This window comes from Phyllostomus discolor, chromosome 2 (assembly GCF_004126475.2).
Source record: "Phyllostomus discolor isolate MPI-MPIP mPhyDis1 chromosome 2, mPhyDis1.pri.v3, whole genome shotgun sequence".
NCBI classification, from domain to species: domain Eukaryota; kingdom Metazoa; phylum Chordata; class Mammalia; order Chiroptera; family Phyllostomidae; genus Phyllostomus; species Phyllostomus discolor.
In genome coordinates, this window is record NC_040904.2 from 6,009,571 (window position 1) to 6,025,234 (window position 15,664).

Sequence of the window (15,664 nt, forward strand, 5' to 3'; positions counted from 1 at the left end):
TCAATTCCCAGTCAGGGCACATGCCTGGGCTGAGGGCCAGGCCCCCAGTTCAGGGCATGGGAGAGGCAACCGAACGATGTATCTCTTGGCACATCGTTTCTCTCCCTCTTCCCTCTCTTTTTCCCTCCCTTTCCCTCTCTCTAAAAATAAATAAATGGAATGTTTTAAAAAATAAAACATTTCCTGAAAAAAACAAATTATAAAACTATGGTTAGATTTAATCCATGATTATTTTAAAGTTGTTCCTGTATAAGCATCTTCACATCAAACAGTGTTCTAATTCTTAAGATCTCATAATAAAAATTAGGTGTACATCTATCTTCAATAATACAGATTTACTGTTTCGAAATGTTAAACATCCACATATCCTATTATCTCAGCATAATATAAAAGCAGGCAAGCAGGTCCTAGGAAGGCCTCTGTACAAACCAACTGTGGAACAAATACTTCAATGACTTCAAGGATTTCAGGTTACACACATTTCTAAATGTATCCTACAATTATAACACTTCTAGGGAAAATAAACTGCATTTGACCTTTGTATTACATATGTTACAAAAGAAACACAGACTGCTCTAAGAACCCTATCTCTCCTTCCCATCAATCTGACCATTTTCAAAACAAAATAAATGAGAAAAAAAGTCAATCATCTAGCATTAGTAATTCTTTAGATACTGTCATTTAAAAAAATAAAATAATTATTTAGTAGATTAACAATTCCTTCTTCAATGAAAGTTTTGCAGAAACAATACCAATCAAAATCAAAGCTACTTTTCACCCCTAAGAAAGAGAATATTTACGTAATAGAATATACACAGTCTTGATTAAAGAGAGTGTATGCTTATAGTGAATCCTGTAAAAACAGCAATATCACAACTATCAGTGTTACGTTTTAATATTCTTAGTGTATTTTCAAACTCACGTAAACATGACTTCTACATATATTTTCCATCATTCCTTCCACCCACCTTCTCTACCTTTAATAAAATTCTACTTTTGAAAGTATTTCATTAATATACAGATATTCTGAAACTTCAACTTTAAAAATAAACCTTAATAAATTTTTTCTAACTTTTTAAATTTAAGGCATATACTACAAATCTGATATAATACCATGGTTTTTGTCCAATCCTATAATGTAAATAACCTAATGTAAAATGAATATCAATTACATATTTACTATAAGAAATATTATAATAACAAATCCAATGGCTTCATTTTGAGATGCCTATAAACATGGTTATAAGAGAACCAGTCTTTTTATTTTTTAATTTCTTTTGAGAGAGAAGAGAAGGGAGGGATAAAGAGAAGAAGAGAAACATCGATTGGTCATCCCTCATACACACCCCAACCCAGGACTCGAACTTGCAACCCAGACATGTGCCCCAACCAGGAATCAAACCAGTGACCTTTTGGTTTGCAGGATGACACCCAACTGAGCCACACCAGTACGGGCTAGAGAGCCAGTCTCAGAGAACAAAAATTTACTTTATAGTATTTTTCTTCTCTAGTTACCTAATACTAAAAGATTCACTCAGTTTAGACAGAAATTTTCTTTAGTTAAGACTAACATTTTAAAGGGAGCTATAAAAATTACTTTCGTCATCATAAAAATTGGTTTTTCTATTCCATTAATTCTTGTCTTGGTTATTCAAGTTGACTGTTCTATAATTTAGCTGTAATTCCAATTTGGTCCCGGGAGGTGATGAGTAGAACTTCCACCTACTCTGCTGCCATCCTGAATTTCCATTAAGAATTTCAAATAAACCTATTTTGCTATTCACAAGTAGGGTAAACTTCTGGTAAGTTCTCAACATAGTATAAACGGAAACAGGCAAATTCCTCTAATAGCACAGCTCAAACTTGGGGAGAATAGGTAAGATTTTATGGGGAAGCAAAAATGAATTAATTATTGAACAGTAGTATAGAAGATCTAGTACAATAATTTCTCAGCCACAAAAATAAAACAAAATCACTATATTGTAAGAGGCAACTGGGAATCCGTATCTAGAGTCTAGCTATAGAAAATTAAGTTCAAAAACATTTTTGAATGGACATGTTAGCAGAGCAAAATAAGAGCTTCTGACTTACATGTCATAAGGGGTTGAAAAAATATTAAAGATAAGAAACTAAGTTATTTGGGACTTGGCTGTATGACTTGTTAGCACTCACTTATTTTAGCTGTCTCTTTTTGTGTGTAAATGGCCAGATGCTTTTCTTCAAAAACAATTACTTTACCTCTAGTCCCAAAGTAATCTTGATTATTTGTTCTCACATTACTGGTAAAAATAGTTAATTAAGAACAGCAACACTTTGACAATCTTTTGTTTGATTAGAGATGGCCCAAGGAATTTGTCTGAAACGTGCCTGTTTAGAGTATCTGTAGAAAAAGGCAGCAGAAACTAGGGAAATTAATGAGGTCCTAATATCATTTATGAATGAATGTGTATACCAAAAGACACAGCCTGGGTAAAACTTAATATATCTGATAAGAGATATTATCAAAACTGGTAAGAGTAGAATAAGTTATCCTAAGTGACTAACATTAATATGAGCTCCCCAAGAAAACAGTGCATACTGAGAATTTTATGTGCACCTGTGAAACAGGAATTACAATTGCTAAGTGATATTACCTGGCCTAATCAGTCATTAAGTATGACCTGAAGAGGTTAATGACCTACAACACAAATTAATTACGGCCATCATGAAAACCACATTCAAGTCAGTGCCCATGCTGAAGTGATTTATTTTTTCTGTCCACCTACATATGTCATGATTATAAAACATTAAGTGTTACATAAATTTTTTATTTTTTTTAAAAAATGGTTTCCTCAAGTCAGCCTCCTTAAGTCTGAGCTGATATGACAACAAAGGTCAAGTTTTCTGCTATGCCAGACATTATCTGTGTAAAATTTGCATTATTTTTCAACTTTCTGATTATTTTACATCATAGGGTAATTCTGTGAACTGACCAGTGTCACGTGAAATGTAATCACAGATAATGCAGTACAGGGAAGTCTGAAAGGAAATCGAAGGTCTACACTACAGTCAATGAGTAAGAAATATCCCTTCACAATGTCACCTACCACAAGAAGAAATGCTGCCTGGCTAACAAATCTACTAAGAAGTAGCAAACACCAAGCCCTAAGCAAAATATATTTATCGGTCCCTTGTATTTCTTTCCAGAATTTACATGTTTGTACCCACCAACCAAAGGAGAGATTAATATCTAAGGATACATAAAACTCAGCAAAAACAGACTTACTAGATTGCCAATTCCTCTGTCTTGCTTCATCATAAAACTGGCGCAACACAAGAAAGTCAATAACATCTGGCATATCATGGTATCTAAACAAAAATAAAAGATTATTAAATTCCTTGTATAGCAGGTTATACTCCAGAGCAATACTGTCCAAATGAAATACAATGGGAACTGCATACACAATTTTTATAAACAGAAACCAGTGAGCTTAATCTTAATAGTGTATCATATTTAATTCAACATATCCTCATATTGTTTCACCATGTAATGAATACAAAATAATGGTATTTTACATTTTTTTTCTTCTCACCAAGTTTTCAAAATTCAGTGTATATACTTACATCACACTCAATTCTGATCAGTCACATTTCCAGTGCTCAAAAGCCACATGTGGCTAATGGCTACCATCTGGACAGCACAGGTTTAAAAAATTATTAATTCTAACATTTTCTCAAAAAACGAAAGCAGAAGTCATTTCACCTACAGGTCAGAACTCTCCACACATTTAACTGGCGTGGAAAACTGTAGGAAAAAGGCCAGTGCCAGTGCCTAACTGCGGCTGCTGTAGCATCTTTAGTTTCACCTCTAGTGGGGTCCCGTCTATCAGAACTTAAACCCATGTCGTGGGCTGTCTGCAGTACTCTATTTACCCTGCAGCTAAATAGAAATAACATGCTACCCAGCAAGAGAGGAAACCTAAATTTAAGTAACTCCATAAGAAATAACACATACCTAATAGAGAAAGATTTGTCCATAAGTTTCCCAGATGCAGGATCTATAAATGCCAGTTTGAGGCAACAGAGTGTAGGGGGCCCAACCTCATAGCGTATTCCAACAATTTTGACCAATTCTTGATCCTTCAACAGATTTTTTAAAATAATAAACAGTTAAAATAAATCAATTCCTCAAGACTCCAATTCTCTACATATTAGAAAATTTAGCTAACTCACAATTTAGACTTCCAAACTAGCAGATAAGTTTAGGTGACTATTAATTACAATCATTTTTGCTGAAGTTTACCTTTGCATCTTTTTGAAGACAGACATTTAACACTGTTTCTAATATAAGAAATATATTCACTTTGGAAAATATAATAATCCTCCCTCATCCATGCTTTCGATTTCTGTTTCAGTTACTTGTGGTCAACTATATGCAAAGTCCAAAAATATTAAATAAAAAATTCCAGAGATAAGCAATTCATAAGTTTTAAATCGTGCCCATACTGAATGGCATGATAAAGCTTCATGCAACTCGCCACTCTGCCCCACCTGGGACATGAATCATCCCTTTGTCCAGCATATCCACACCTTATAAACCACCCACCCACCCATCAGTTACTTAGGGGCCTTCTCAGTTATCAGACTGACAACTGTTTCAGTACAGGGGAGCTAAAGCCTTTGTATATTATGCATGAGGTTGAACCTTTTTTCCAATTTGTATTTCTTTTTTGAAAATTTGCACTGCTTTCTAAAATCTATCCTGGGTATGCACATTTTAAGATTACTGATACATATTGCAAAGCTGCCTTCCTAAGAAACTCAAACACACTTAGAATTTTACATGTTAATCAGCAGTATGAATACTGCCCACTGATAAACATTAGTTTTCCTACTGGATCTTAAAGCTTAGAGTAATAGCAGGAATGTTTTAAAATAGGAAATTAATGTAAAGATAGCAATGAAATATGCCTCCAGGTTTTTGAAATGATTTATAAGTAATTCAATTATATATATGCTAAATGTTTAATAATACCACCATCTTACCCTAAGATCCATTTTTCTCCATGGCTCTTTGTTACAGTTCAGTTCATAAATGTTATTTCTTCTGACAGCCTCAATATAAGCTTCATGACCCTGTCGAAAATATATTACCTACAAAAGGATAATTGAAATATAACAAATAAAAATAAAAACAAAAGAGTAACATTAACTTTATATTCCATATTCAAGTTTTTAAATGTTATTATTACTCTCACCTCATCACCCATTTGTGGAACAAAAGGAGACCTTCGAAGTGTGGTGTCGGTTATCCAAACTGGAGGATGAAATTCATACAAATGTTCCATATTTGCAAGCTCTGACGGAGTCATTCTCCGCAAATTCTGCCAAGAGGAAGAGAAGAAAGTTTAGCAGAATATAAAGGAGCAGCCCATACTCTTTAACTGAAAGATAACAGAAACGTCACCATTCAGAATGACTCTTGACTGCAAGTCACCTGATGACTGGTTTTTGAACCATACGTGTCTGGTTCCTGAGCACACAGGGACACACGCTAGTCTGCACTGTGGATCTACCTGGCCCTTTCTGGCATCTCCTGAATTTAACACATTGTTATAACACTTGACACGCTATATGCAAAGGAACTAGTTTCCACCCTAACTCCTCTTCAATACACAGCCTGCTCTGCCTGAGACACCACTCTGAATTTCACCACAGGCAATCTCCTCTTGATTTGAGGTTTTAATACTGGCAACTTTCAAATACGGCCCAAGTTTACTGATACTCGTCCTCTCCAGTCTCCTCTGCTTGAATATGGGCTCAACTTGCTTCTAACACAAAGAGTAAAGCAGAAATGACAATGTGTGATGTTAAGATTAGGTAATAGAAAGCATATGAGCATACCCCTTGCTTACACTTTTGGATCACCAGCTCTGGGAACACAGCTATCACATTTTGAAGACACTCAAGCTGCCCTGTGGAGAGGCTCATGCAGTGGAGAACTGAGGCCACTAGCCAACTGCCACATGAATGAGCATCAAAGATGATTATCTAGCCCCGATCAAGCCTTCAGACAACTTTAACCCCAGCCAAATAATTATGCAACCTGAGCCCAAATTCCCTAGCTAATCAGCTCCCGAATTCCTTTCCCATCAAAACATGAAGTACACATTTGCTATTTTATACAGCTAGGTTTCAGGGTGATATGTTAAAAATAAACAGATAACTAACACAAAGACAAGGCACTATTATAGAATGAAAGCTACCTGCACAACAGAGCACACGCACTATACACATAAGGAATAGGGATATGACAATTAGAAGGAAAGTATGAAGGGAGAACACAGCAAATGAAAATGGGAAACATGGCAGTAACAGACAAAACAACAAGAAAAAGCCTTAAAATGCCTTGAAGTATATTTCTGGTGTTGAAATTAATAGAAAAAGTGTGTAAGGGTAGGATCCTGAGCAGAACTTTCCCTTTCAGTTTCAGATTTAGAAGGGCTTAAGCCCCAAGTCCAACTCAGAGCAGATTAGAAAGAGAAGTTTAATAACAAAGTAGCTTTCCCAAAAATAAGTTTGCGTTTTACATTTAACTCCTGATGACATAACACTGTCAACAGAAGAAAAGAGCTCCAATTTCAAAAAGATTTCTAATTTTAAATATGGACAGAAACACCTCTATAAAACTGTACATGTATGTTATTCCTCAAGATATACTTTTCTTACCTCTTTTGGGGGCTTATTTTCTTTCTTTCTCTTTTGTCTCCTTTTAGGAGGAGATAAGTTCTCAGTAGACACCTCATCCTCTGAACTACTGCAAAATCGGGTGACACGCCGACGAGACGAAGTTCTTAAAGGGGGCTGCAAATTGATGCCTGCATCAGCTGTCCAATCAGAATATTGAGATGAAGAGTCACTACAAAAAGAAAAACATTTTAAGCTGCAGGGAACCAGAATCTAAGCCTTGAGAGACTACGAGGAGAAAAAAGACCCCCAAGAACCTCAACTTGAACAATCTGCCCTCTCCGTCAACAAATGCTGAAACAATCAAAGATCATGAAAAAGACACCTTCACAGACACTGGGAATTAGGAAAGAATGTAAGCCTGAGGGATTTCTGTAAATTATAGAAGACAACATCTAGAGCCAACTAACAATCCCCCTTTTAAAAAATAAAGTGTAGTGATGAAAACAGTAGTGGTCACACAGAACTGGAAGTAGCACTCCACCCTAGAAAGAGGCGGCTCAGGAACAGACTAGAAATTTTAACTGGATTGACAAACCATTAGTGAACACACTGAGAAGCCCAAGGAAAACACAGCCCCACCAGAAAGCGCTAGGAGGGCAGTTTCTTGCCAAGAAAGGGACCTACCCAGCAATGACAGAAGACCCAAGAAAGGGACCCCTCCTAGCCTACCCTGAGCAAAAGCAGAGTCAAATGGGAAATGAGACATAGAATACTAGCCATATAGATCCACTACCAGCTTCAGCAAACACACGGAGGCCTCTATTGAGACCGTCACTGGCCAACCACTTACCTCACAGGCTCGATAAAACACACTCACACAAACACATTTCCAAAGCTTTCTGTTATAAAAAGAGGTGTTTGAGAAAATTTAAGAGCATCTACTTTACATGGTAACATCCAAGAAAAGCTGAACTGAAAAACAATGAATGTAGAAATAGAAAGGAAAATGAGGGTTGCCGGGGCAGGGGTAAGACAGACTGTTCTTCAACGGACACACAGCTTCAGCTGTGCAAGACAGAGCGAGTTCTGGAGGCTGGGTGCACAACACTGTGAATATACCTAACACTACTGAACTGTGCGGTTAAAAATGGTTCAGATGGTAAATTTTATGCTGGGTAAATTTGTCACAATATTAAAAATATTTTTAAGAGTAGACAAGTGTTCTAAAAATCACTTCAGCTCTTACTCGTAATGGGATAAAATTAGACAAGAGAGCAAGCAGAAAGAATAGTATGACGACATGGACCAGCCCAGTATCAGTGGAAACAGAAGTGAGGTTACTTGAGTCATATTTAGAAGGAAATTTTCTAGACTTGGTGATGGATACATTTCGAAAATTACGTCCAGGTATATGGCTTAAGCATCTGTCAAAACAAAGTTGACATTGTTTTACCAAGATAAAACATAGACGTTAAGTGCTCGCTTCTGTAGCATATATACTCAGACTGGAACGAGAGACTGGCATGGCCCCTGAGCAAGAGTGACATGCAAATTCGTGAAGCGTTCCATGTTTTAGGGGGACAGGGTAGAGGAGAACAATGGGGAAAAGGGCAGGACAACTGTAACTGAACAATAAATTTTTAAAGATTTAAAAAGAGAGACCACTCAATCAAAAAAATAGGTGTTAACATCTTGGTCCAATGAAATCTGGTTATCAAAAGTAAACAAAACACAAAAAATAACTAGTAATGAATATAATAATCATTTTACCACGTACTCTGGATACTACTCTTTATATAAATGCAGCCAAAGACAATCGATGTTTTGAGTAAACATTTTACACTCCTGGCTCAAGTGTTTACAGTCAAATAAAAATAAACAAAGTATTATCTATGAAAACAGTTGTTAACCCAGTTTTCTTCTCCTTTTAAATGTATTAAAAACTCAATGTAAACTGTTCCACAGTTGCAAACCCTTGCATCTTGAATGCCATTCGAATACAGTTCCAACCAAGGCTATGACTATAATGCTTAAAAGATCAAAACAATCAAAAAGAGATACCTTGAACTTTCACTATCACTTTCACTTCTTCTATCACTTTTCCATTCTTCTTCTTCCGAAGAACAAGAACCTTCACTCTGATCACAGGAGGTCTCCTAATTGGTGGGAGGGATGGGGGGAGAATAAAATAAAAATCTTGATCTCTGAGTGAAGGTAATAAAAAGGTGTGTATATGTTCTCAGTGTTTTGGACTTCAGGCACTGTAACAGGCACGTCATGGCATCTCACCATTGTTTCACTTTCAATTCCCTAATGCATAAGGTGTCGAGCACCTCTCTATATGCTTATTTCTTCTTTCATCTTATATCTTCTTTGAGGAGGTGTCTATCAGATCTTTTGCCAATTTTTAAATGCAGTTTCTTACTGATAAGTTTTAAGAAGTTGTGGTATATTTTGAATACAAGTCCTTTATCAGATAGGAGTTACACAGATATTTTATCCCATTCTGCAGCTTGTCTTTTCATTCTCCTAACAGTGTCTTTCCCAGAGCAGTAGATTTTAATCTCAATGAAGGGCAACTTGTCAAGTTTGTCTTTCATAGATCAGTGCTTTTGGTATTCTATTTTCTAAAAAGTCAGCACTGTACCCAAAGGTACCTAGATTTTATCATGTTATCTTCTAGAAATTTTTAATTTTATGCTTTAAGTTTATGATCCATGTTTAATTTTTGTGCAAGTTCTGTGTCTAGATTCACTTTTTTTGAATGTGGATGTGGATATCCAGTTGTTCCAGCACCATCTGCTGAAAAGAAAGTACTTTGTCAGCCCTAGCTAGTGTAGCTCAGTGGATGGAGCGCGGGCTGTGAATCAAAGCATCGCAGGTTCGATTCCCAGTCAGGGCACATGCCTGCGTTGCAGGCCACGGCCCCCAGCAACTACACATTGATCTTTTTCTCTATCTCCCTCCCTTCCCTCTCTAAAAAATAAATAAATAAAATCTTTAAGAAAAAAATGAAAATACTTTGTCCATTGAGTTGTCTTTGATCCTTTGTCAAAGACTAGTTGACTGTATTTGCATTGGTCTATTGCTAGGTTCCCTGTTCTGTTCCACTGGTCTATTTGTACATTCTTCACCAATACCACGCTGTCTTAAAAACAGTAGATTTATAGCAAATCTTAATGTCTAGTAGTATCAGTCCTCCAACTTTCTTGTTCTTCGGTGTTGTCAGCTATTCTAGATCTTTTTCCTCTCCTTATAAATTTAAGAATCACTGTCAATATCCACCAAATTATCTTGCTAGAATTTTGATTGGGATGGTTGAATCTATAAATGAAGTTAGAAAAGAACTGTTTTATTAACTGAAGTATAATTGACATACATTACATTAATTTTAGGTATACAACATAATGATTTGCTATTTGTATATATTACAAAATGTTTACCACAATAAGTCTGATTAACATCCACAATACAGAATTTCTCTTCTTGTATTGAGACCTTTTAAGATTTACTCTCTTAGCAACTTTCAAATATGTAATACAGTATTAACTATAGTCACCACTGTGTACATTATACCCCCATGACTTATTTATGACTGGATGTCCGAACCTCTTGACTCCTTTCACCCATTTCACCCACTCTCCTTCACCGCTGATCAGAATGGAAAATAGTACAGACACTTTGGAGGACAGTTTGGCAGTTTCGTAAAAATCTAAACATAGGCTTAGCACAGGTGGCAAACACAAGGCCCACAGGCTGAACCCGGCCCTCCACCTTGTTTATCTGGCCCAGCACCTTGTCTCTACCCACCGGCAGCACCAAGCTCCTTGCCCCTAGTTAAGGAGCAGTTACATTTATGCAGTCCTAAAATTACATTTGGCCCTTTGAAGCAACTATGAGGCTGATGTGGCTCCCAGTGAAAATGAGTTTGACACCCCTGGTTATAGTATATGATCCAATAATCATGCTCTTTGGTATTTTCCAAATATACTGAAAAATTATGTCCACACAATAACCTGCACACAGATTTTTTCAAATTAATTTTAGAAAGAGGAAGAAAGAAAAGGAAGGAGGAGGGAGAGGAAGGAGAAATAGGGGGAGGGGAGGAAGAAAGAGAGAAACATCAATTTGTTGTTCCACCCATACATGCATTCACTGGTTGATTCTTACACATGCCTGACGGGGGACTAAACCTACAACACTGGCATATTGGGATGATACTTCCAACCAACTGAGCTACCCAGCCAGGGCTGCACATGGATGTTTACAGCAATTTTATTCATAACTGTCAAATCCTGGAAGTAACCAGTATGTCCAACAGTAGGTGAATGGATAAACTGGTAAATCCAGACAAGAGTTTTAACATGAAAAAGAAATGAGCTAAGGAGTCATGAAAAGACAGAAAGGAAACATAAACTCTTATCATTAAGAAGCAGCTAACCTGAAAAGGCTACATATTATATAATCCAACTACATGACATTCTGGAAAAGTCAAAACTATGGAAACAGTTAAAAGATCATTCAAAAGAACCTATGCACCCCAATGTTCTTAGCAGTGCTATTTACAATAGCTAAGTGCTGGAAGCAGCCTAGGTGCCCATCAGTAAATGAGTGGATCAAAAAACTGTGGTACATTCACACAATGGAATTCTGTGCAGCAGAAAGAAAGAAGGAGCTCCTACCCTTCGAGACAGCATGGATGGAGCTGGAAAGCATTATGCTAAGTGAAACAAGCCAGTCAGTGAAAGACAAATACCATGTGATCTCACCTATAAGTGGAACTTAATCGACAGAACATGCAAGCAAGAAAAATATAACCACAGACATTGAAATAAAGAACACTGACAGTAACCAGAGGGGAGATGGGAAGAAGGGGAAGGGTCATCAAGGAACATGTATAAAGGACCCAAGGACAACGCCAAAGGGAGGTAGGATTGAGTGTGGGAGGCCAGGGTGAGTGGAGCAGGGGAAAATCGTGGTGGGAAAATGAAGACAACTGTATTTGAACAATAAAAAAGATGATCAAAAAAAGTTTTTTAAGAAAGGACATAATGAAATGTGAAACAAGTAAATTTAAGATGAAAAATAAGTAAATAAATAAAAGATTAGTGGTTACGAGTGGCTCAGCAGGGAGGGTGGTATGACTGAGTATACAGCACAGGGGGGCTTTAGGGCAGTGAAACTTTTCTGTATAATACTGTTCTGATACACAACATTATACATGTGTCAACACCCACAGAACTGCACAACAGACTGCTCCCTAAAGTAAACTATGGAATTTAGTTCATGACCACAGAAAAACTGATTTGGTTCATCAGCTGCAGCACAGGCACCACAGTAATTCAAGTCAGTGTTCAGGCAGCAAGGGAGTGTAAGAGAACTTGATGTACTTACTGTGCAATTTTTCTGTAAATCCTATTAACTGTTCTAAAACATGAAATATCTTTTGAAGTCAATAAAATGATAAAATAGCCTCAGTACCTAAAGCAAGACCATTTAACGGGAGCGTTAGGGGTAAGGGACTGAGCAAAAGAAGAAAAAAAAAAAAGAATGAACTCAGGGACATGGACGACAGTGTGGTGATGGAGGCAGCAGGAAAGGAGGATGGGTGGAGGTGGAAGAGGGTATGAAGGAATAAAGGGTGATAGAAAAAGATCAAATCATTTAAATGAACAGTTTTAATGATAACAGCAGGTAACATTATTGGATATTAGGCGCTGTTTTAAGCAGTTTCCATAAATCAATTCTCACAACACCTCTGAGGACGTACTATTAGCATTACTTTCACAGACACGGCAGTGGTACAGGAAGGTTAAACAAGTTATTCAAGTGGAAGAATTCGGGTTTAAACTAGAACCCGGTATGTTCACTATTATCCTAATGCTTTATAAAGTAGTAAAATAAATTATTCATCCATATGGAACATTTCATTCCTCAAAATATTACTTAATTACAAAATATTAACATTCTATTATTAATTTTTAAATATACTTTACCAAAAATATTGGTTTCCCAAAAAAATCAAAATGAAGATCAGTGACTAACATACGATTACTCAACGTCAAGGAAAGAGATTAGATACAACAGTAAAAGCAACTAAGGGAAAAATAAACTGGACTCCATCAAATGTCAAACTTTTGCACTTCGAAAGAAACCATCAAAGAAGTGAAAAGACAAACTGTTGAATGAGAAAATGTTTGCAAGTCATGTACTCAATAAAGGACTTATATCCAGAATATCAAAAGAACATTTACAACAATTAAAAATAACCAACCTAAAAAAAGAGCAACAGATTTGCACAGAAATCTTTCCAAAGATATACAGATGGAAAATAAGCACATGAAAACATGTTCAACATCATCAGTCATTAGGGAAATGAAAACCAAAACCTCAGTGAAATACCACTTCACACTAAGATAGCTAAAATCAGGACAGACAATAACAAGTGTTGACAAAGATGGAGAGAAGGAACCCTCATACAATACTGACGGAATATAAAACATGCAGCCATTTAGGAAGAGAGGCTGGAAATTCCTCAATAGGTTTAAACGTTGGGTTACCATATGACTCATAGATAAATACTAAAATGAACTGAAAACTTATGTTCAAACAAAAACCCACACATGAATGGCAATAAGAAAGAAGCATTGTTCATTAATAGCCAAAAGCGGAAACAATACAAATGTCCCTCAGGGGATGAGTGAATAAAGAAAATGTGGTATGTTCACATATTGGACAATGAAAAAGAATCAAGTATTCATACATGCTACACATGAACCAAACCTGAAAATATTACAGTAAGTGAAAAATCCAGTCAAAAAATCATATATTATTCCATTTCTATGCAATGTCCAGAATAGGCAAATCCACAGAAACACAAAGTAGATTAGTGGTTGCCAGGGGCTGGGGGATGATGGGAATGAGGAGTATAGGGTTTCTTTTTAGAGGTGATAAAAGTATTCTGAAATTAAATAGTGGTGATAATGGCACTGTTGTGTTAATATACAAAAACTACTGGATGGTACACTAGTATAATGAGTATCTCAACAAAGCTATGCATAATTTTTGTTTAAATTCAAAATGTGAAATTTCATCTTAATCTCTACAGAATAGTATATTTTCAGCCCTGGCTGCTGTGGCTCAGTGGATTGAGTGCTGGTCTGCAAACCAAAGGATCGCTGGTTTGATTCCCAGTCAGGGCACATGCCTGGGTTACGGGCCAGGTTCCCAACATGGGGTGCGGGAGAAACATCCAAACATTAATGTTTTTCTCCCTCCTTTTCTCCCTCCCTTCCCCTCTCCTAAAAATAAATAAATTCTTAAAAAACGAAAAAAAAGAATGGTACATTTTCATATAATTTCAGGGTAGAGTCAAAGTTAAGAAAAATTATTTAAGATTATCTTATATATTTTAAAGTTACAACTCACATGTCTTATAGAGCTTGAAGACTCATTTCCAGAAGATAACTCAATCCGTCCAACATTTCTTCTACCGTAATTTGGATATTTACGCCTGCATGTCCTCTGCCTAGACTGTGACATCAAAACCACCGACTCGGACTGCAACATGCAGAAACGGGCAGATGAAAATCAACACCAAAATAAGTACAATCTTCAACAAAACAGGCATTCAAATTTCCAAAAAGATTTAAGGAAAAAAATTAATAATAGATGAAAAAATAAAATATTCTTTAATAGATTTTATTTTTGCCATATGCTGTTAAATCAACCCTAGTAGTTCTGAGATGCTTGGAACACATAGCTAAATTAGGCACATTAGATTAGTATTTTCCAAATAAAACTGTCAGTTAATTGGTTCACCATGAATGAAATAACAACTCAAAAAGTTCATCACTTTAGAAATATATATATCTTAAAAGTGAAAATACATATTATGAGGCATAACCAACCTTGAGAAATATATCATTCTGTGCATATATAGGCATAGAGAAATATCTGAAATTATCCTCAAATATTAACCTTAGTTATTTCCAGGTTTTAATTTTTTAGATAATTTGTTGTCAGTACTTTTAAATTCTGCTTGAATTTTGAAAATATAATTTTTCTTTTTATTGTTGTTCAAGTACAATTGTCTCCATTTTCCCCCCACCACTCCCACCCATAGAAAATATCATATTTTTAATCAAAACAAAATAATCAAACTTTAAAATTCAGCCAAATAAAACAATATATTTTAAAGGGGGGAGGGGCAACCTATATTCCTCAAACCCCAAAGTCGTATGTGAAATCACTCAGTAAGAGTATATTAGTGTCAGCCCTGTCTGGCGTAGCTCAGTGGATTGAGTGCGGGCTGGGAACCAAAGTGTCCCAGGTTCGATTCCCAGCAAGGGTACATTCCTGGGTTGCAGGCTATAACCCCCAGCAACCGCACATTGATGTTTCTCTCTCTCTCTCTCTCTATCTCCCTTCCCTCTCTAAAAAAATAAATATAAATAAATAAAATCTTAAAAAAAAAGAGTATATTAGTGTCTTTTGTTTGATAATCAGTACTGTGTACCAACATCTCAATATATTACTGGCTGATTCCAAAATCAATTATGTTTTCATTAATTTGTCAGTACTAATTTATGCTAAAGCAAAAACTCATGAGTTTCATAACTGGTAACACAGAAAAACAGTTGGATCAAAAGGAAAAAGAACTCATGGACTTGGACAACAGTGTGGTGATTTGAGGAGTGGAGGGGGTTGGTGGAGGTAGAAGAGGATATAAGAGGGACAAATGGTACGGGGGAAAATACAATAAAAAATAAACTATTAAAAAATAAAAATGAAATACACAAGCCCTAAAAAAAATTACTACTCAGAAAAACAAGCAATCTGTCAAAATACATATTTTTTAAATTAGTTTGAGGGCATTATATACCTAACAAGGCTATGAACAATTAGACAATAATCCCAAACACTCAAGTCCATCCTTGTGATGAATTCTGAGAAAATCCTGCAAATACACAACTATTTTTCACCAGTTTGGTAG

The 15,664-nt window shown here is 36.1% G+C and overlaps 1 protein-coding gene and 1 pseudogene across 3 annotated transcripts in view; one reads left to right on the forward strand and one right to left on the reverse strand.

Annotated features, from left to right (window-relative positions):
• The window catches only part of BRWD1 (bromodomain and WD repeat domain containing 1), a 102,430-nt gene that overhangs the window by 38,988 nt on the left and 47,778 nt on the right, over positions 1-15,664 (reverse strand). For all 3 annotated transcript variants that reach the window (XM_028504547.2, XM_036017440.1, XM_028504548.2), the window contains exons 21-27: positions 14,098-14,229; positions 8,731-8,825; positions 6,709-6,898; positions 5,238-5,363; positions 5,026-5,133; positions 3,995-4,119; positions 3,266-3,348 (exon numbers count right to left, since the gene is read on the reverse strand). In XM_028504547.2, coding sequence (XP_028360348.1) covers positions 3,266-3,348; positions 3,995-4,119; positions 5,026-5,133; positions 5,238-5,363; positions 6,709-6,898; positions 8,731-8,825; positions 14,098-14,229 — 859 coding nt within the window. The remainder of the gene's footprint in view (positions 1-3,265; positions 3,349-3,994; positions 4,120-5,025; positions 5,134-5,237; positions 5,364-6,708; positions 6,899-8,730; positions 8,826-14,097; positions 14,230-15,664) is intronic.
• Positions 8,145-8,244, forward strand: LOC114491200 (annotated as a pseudogene).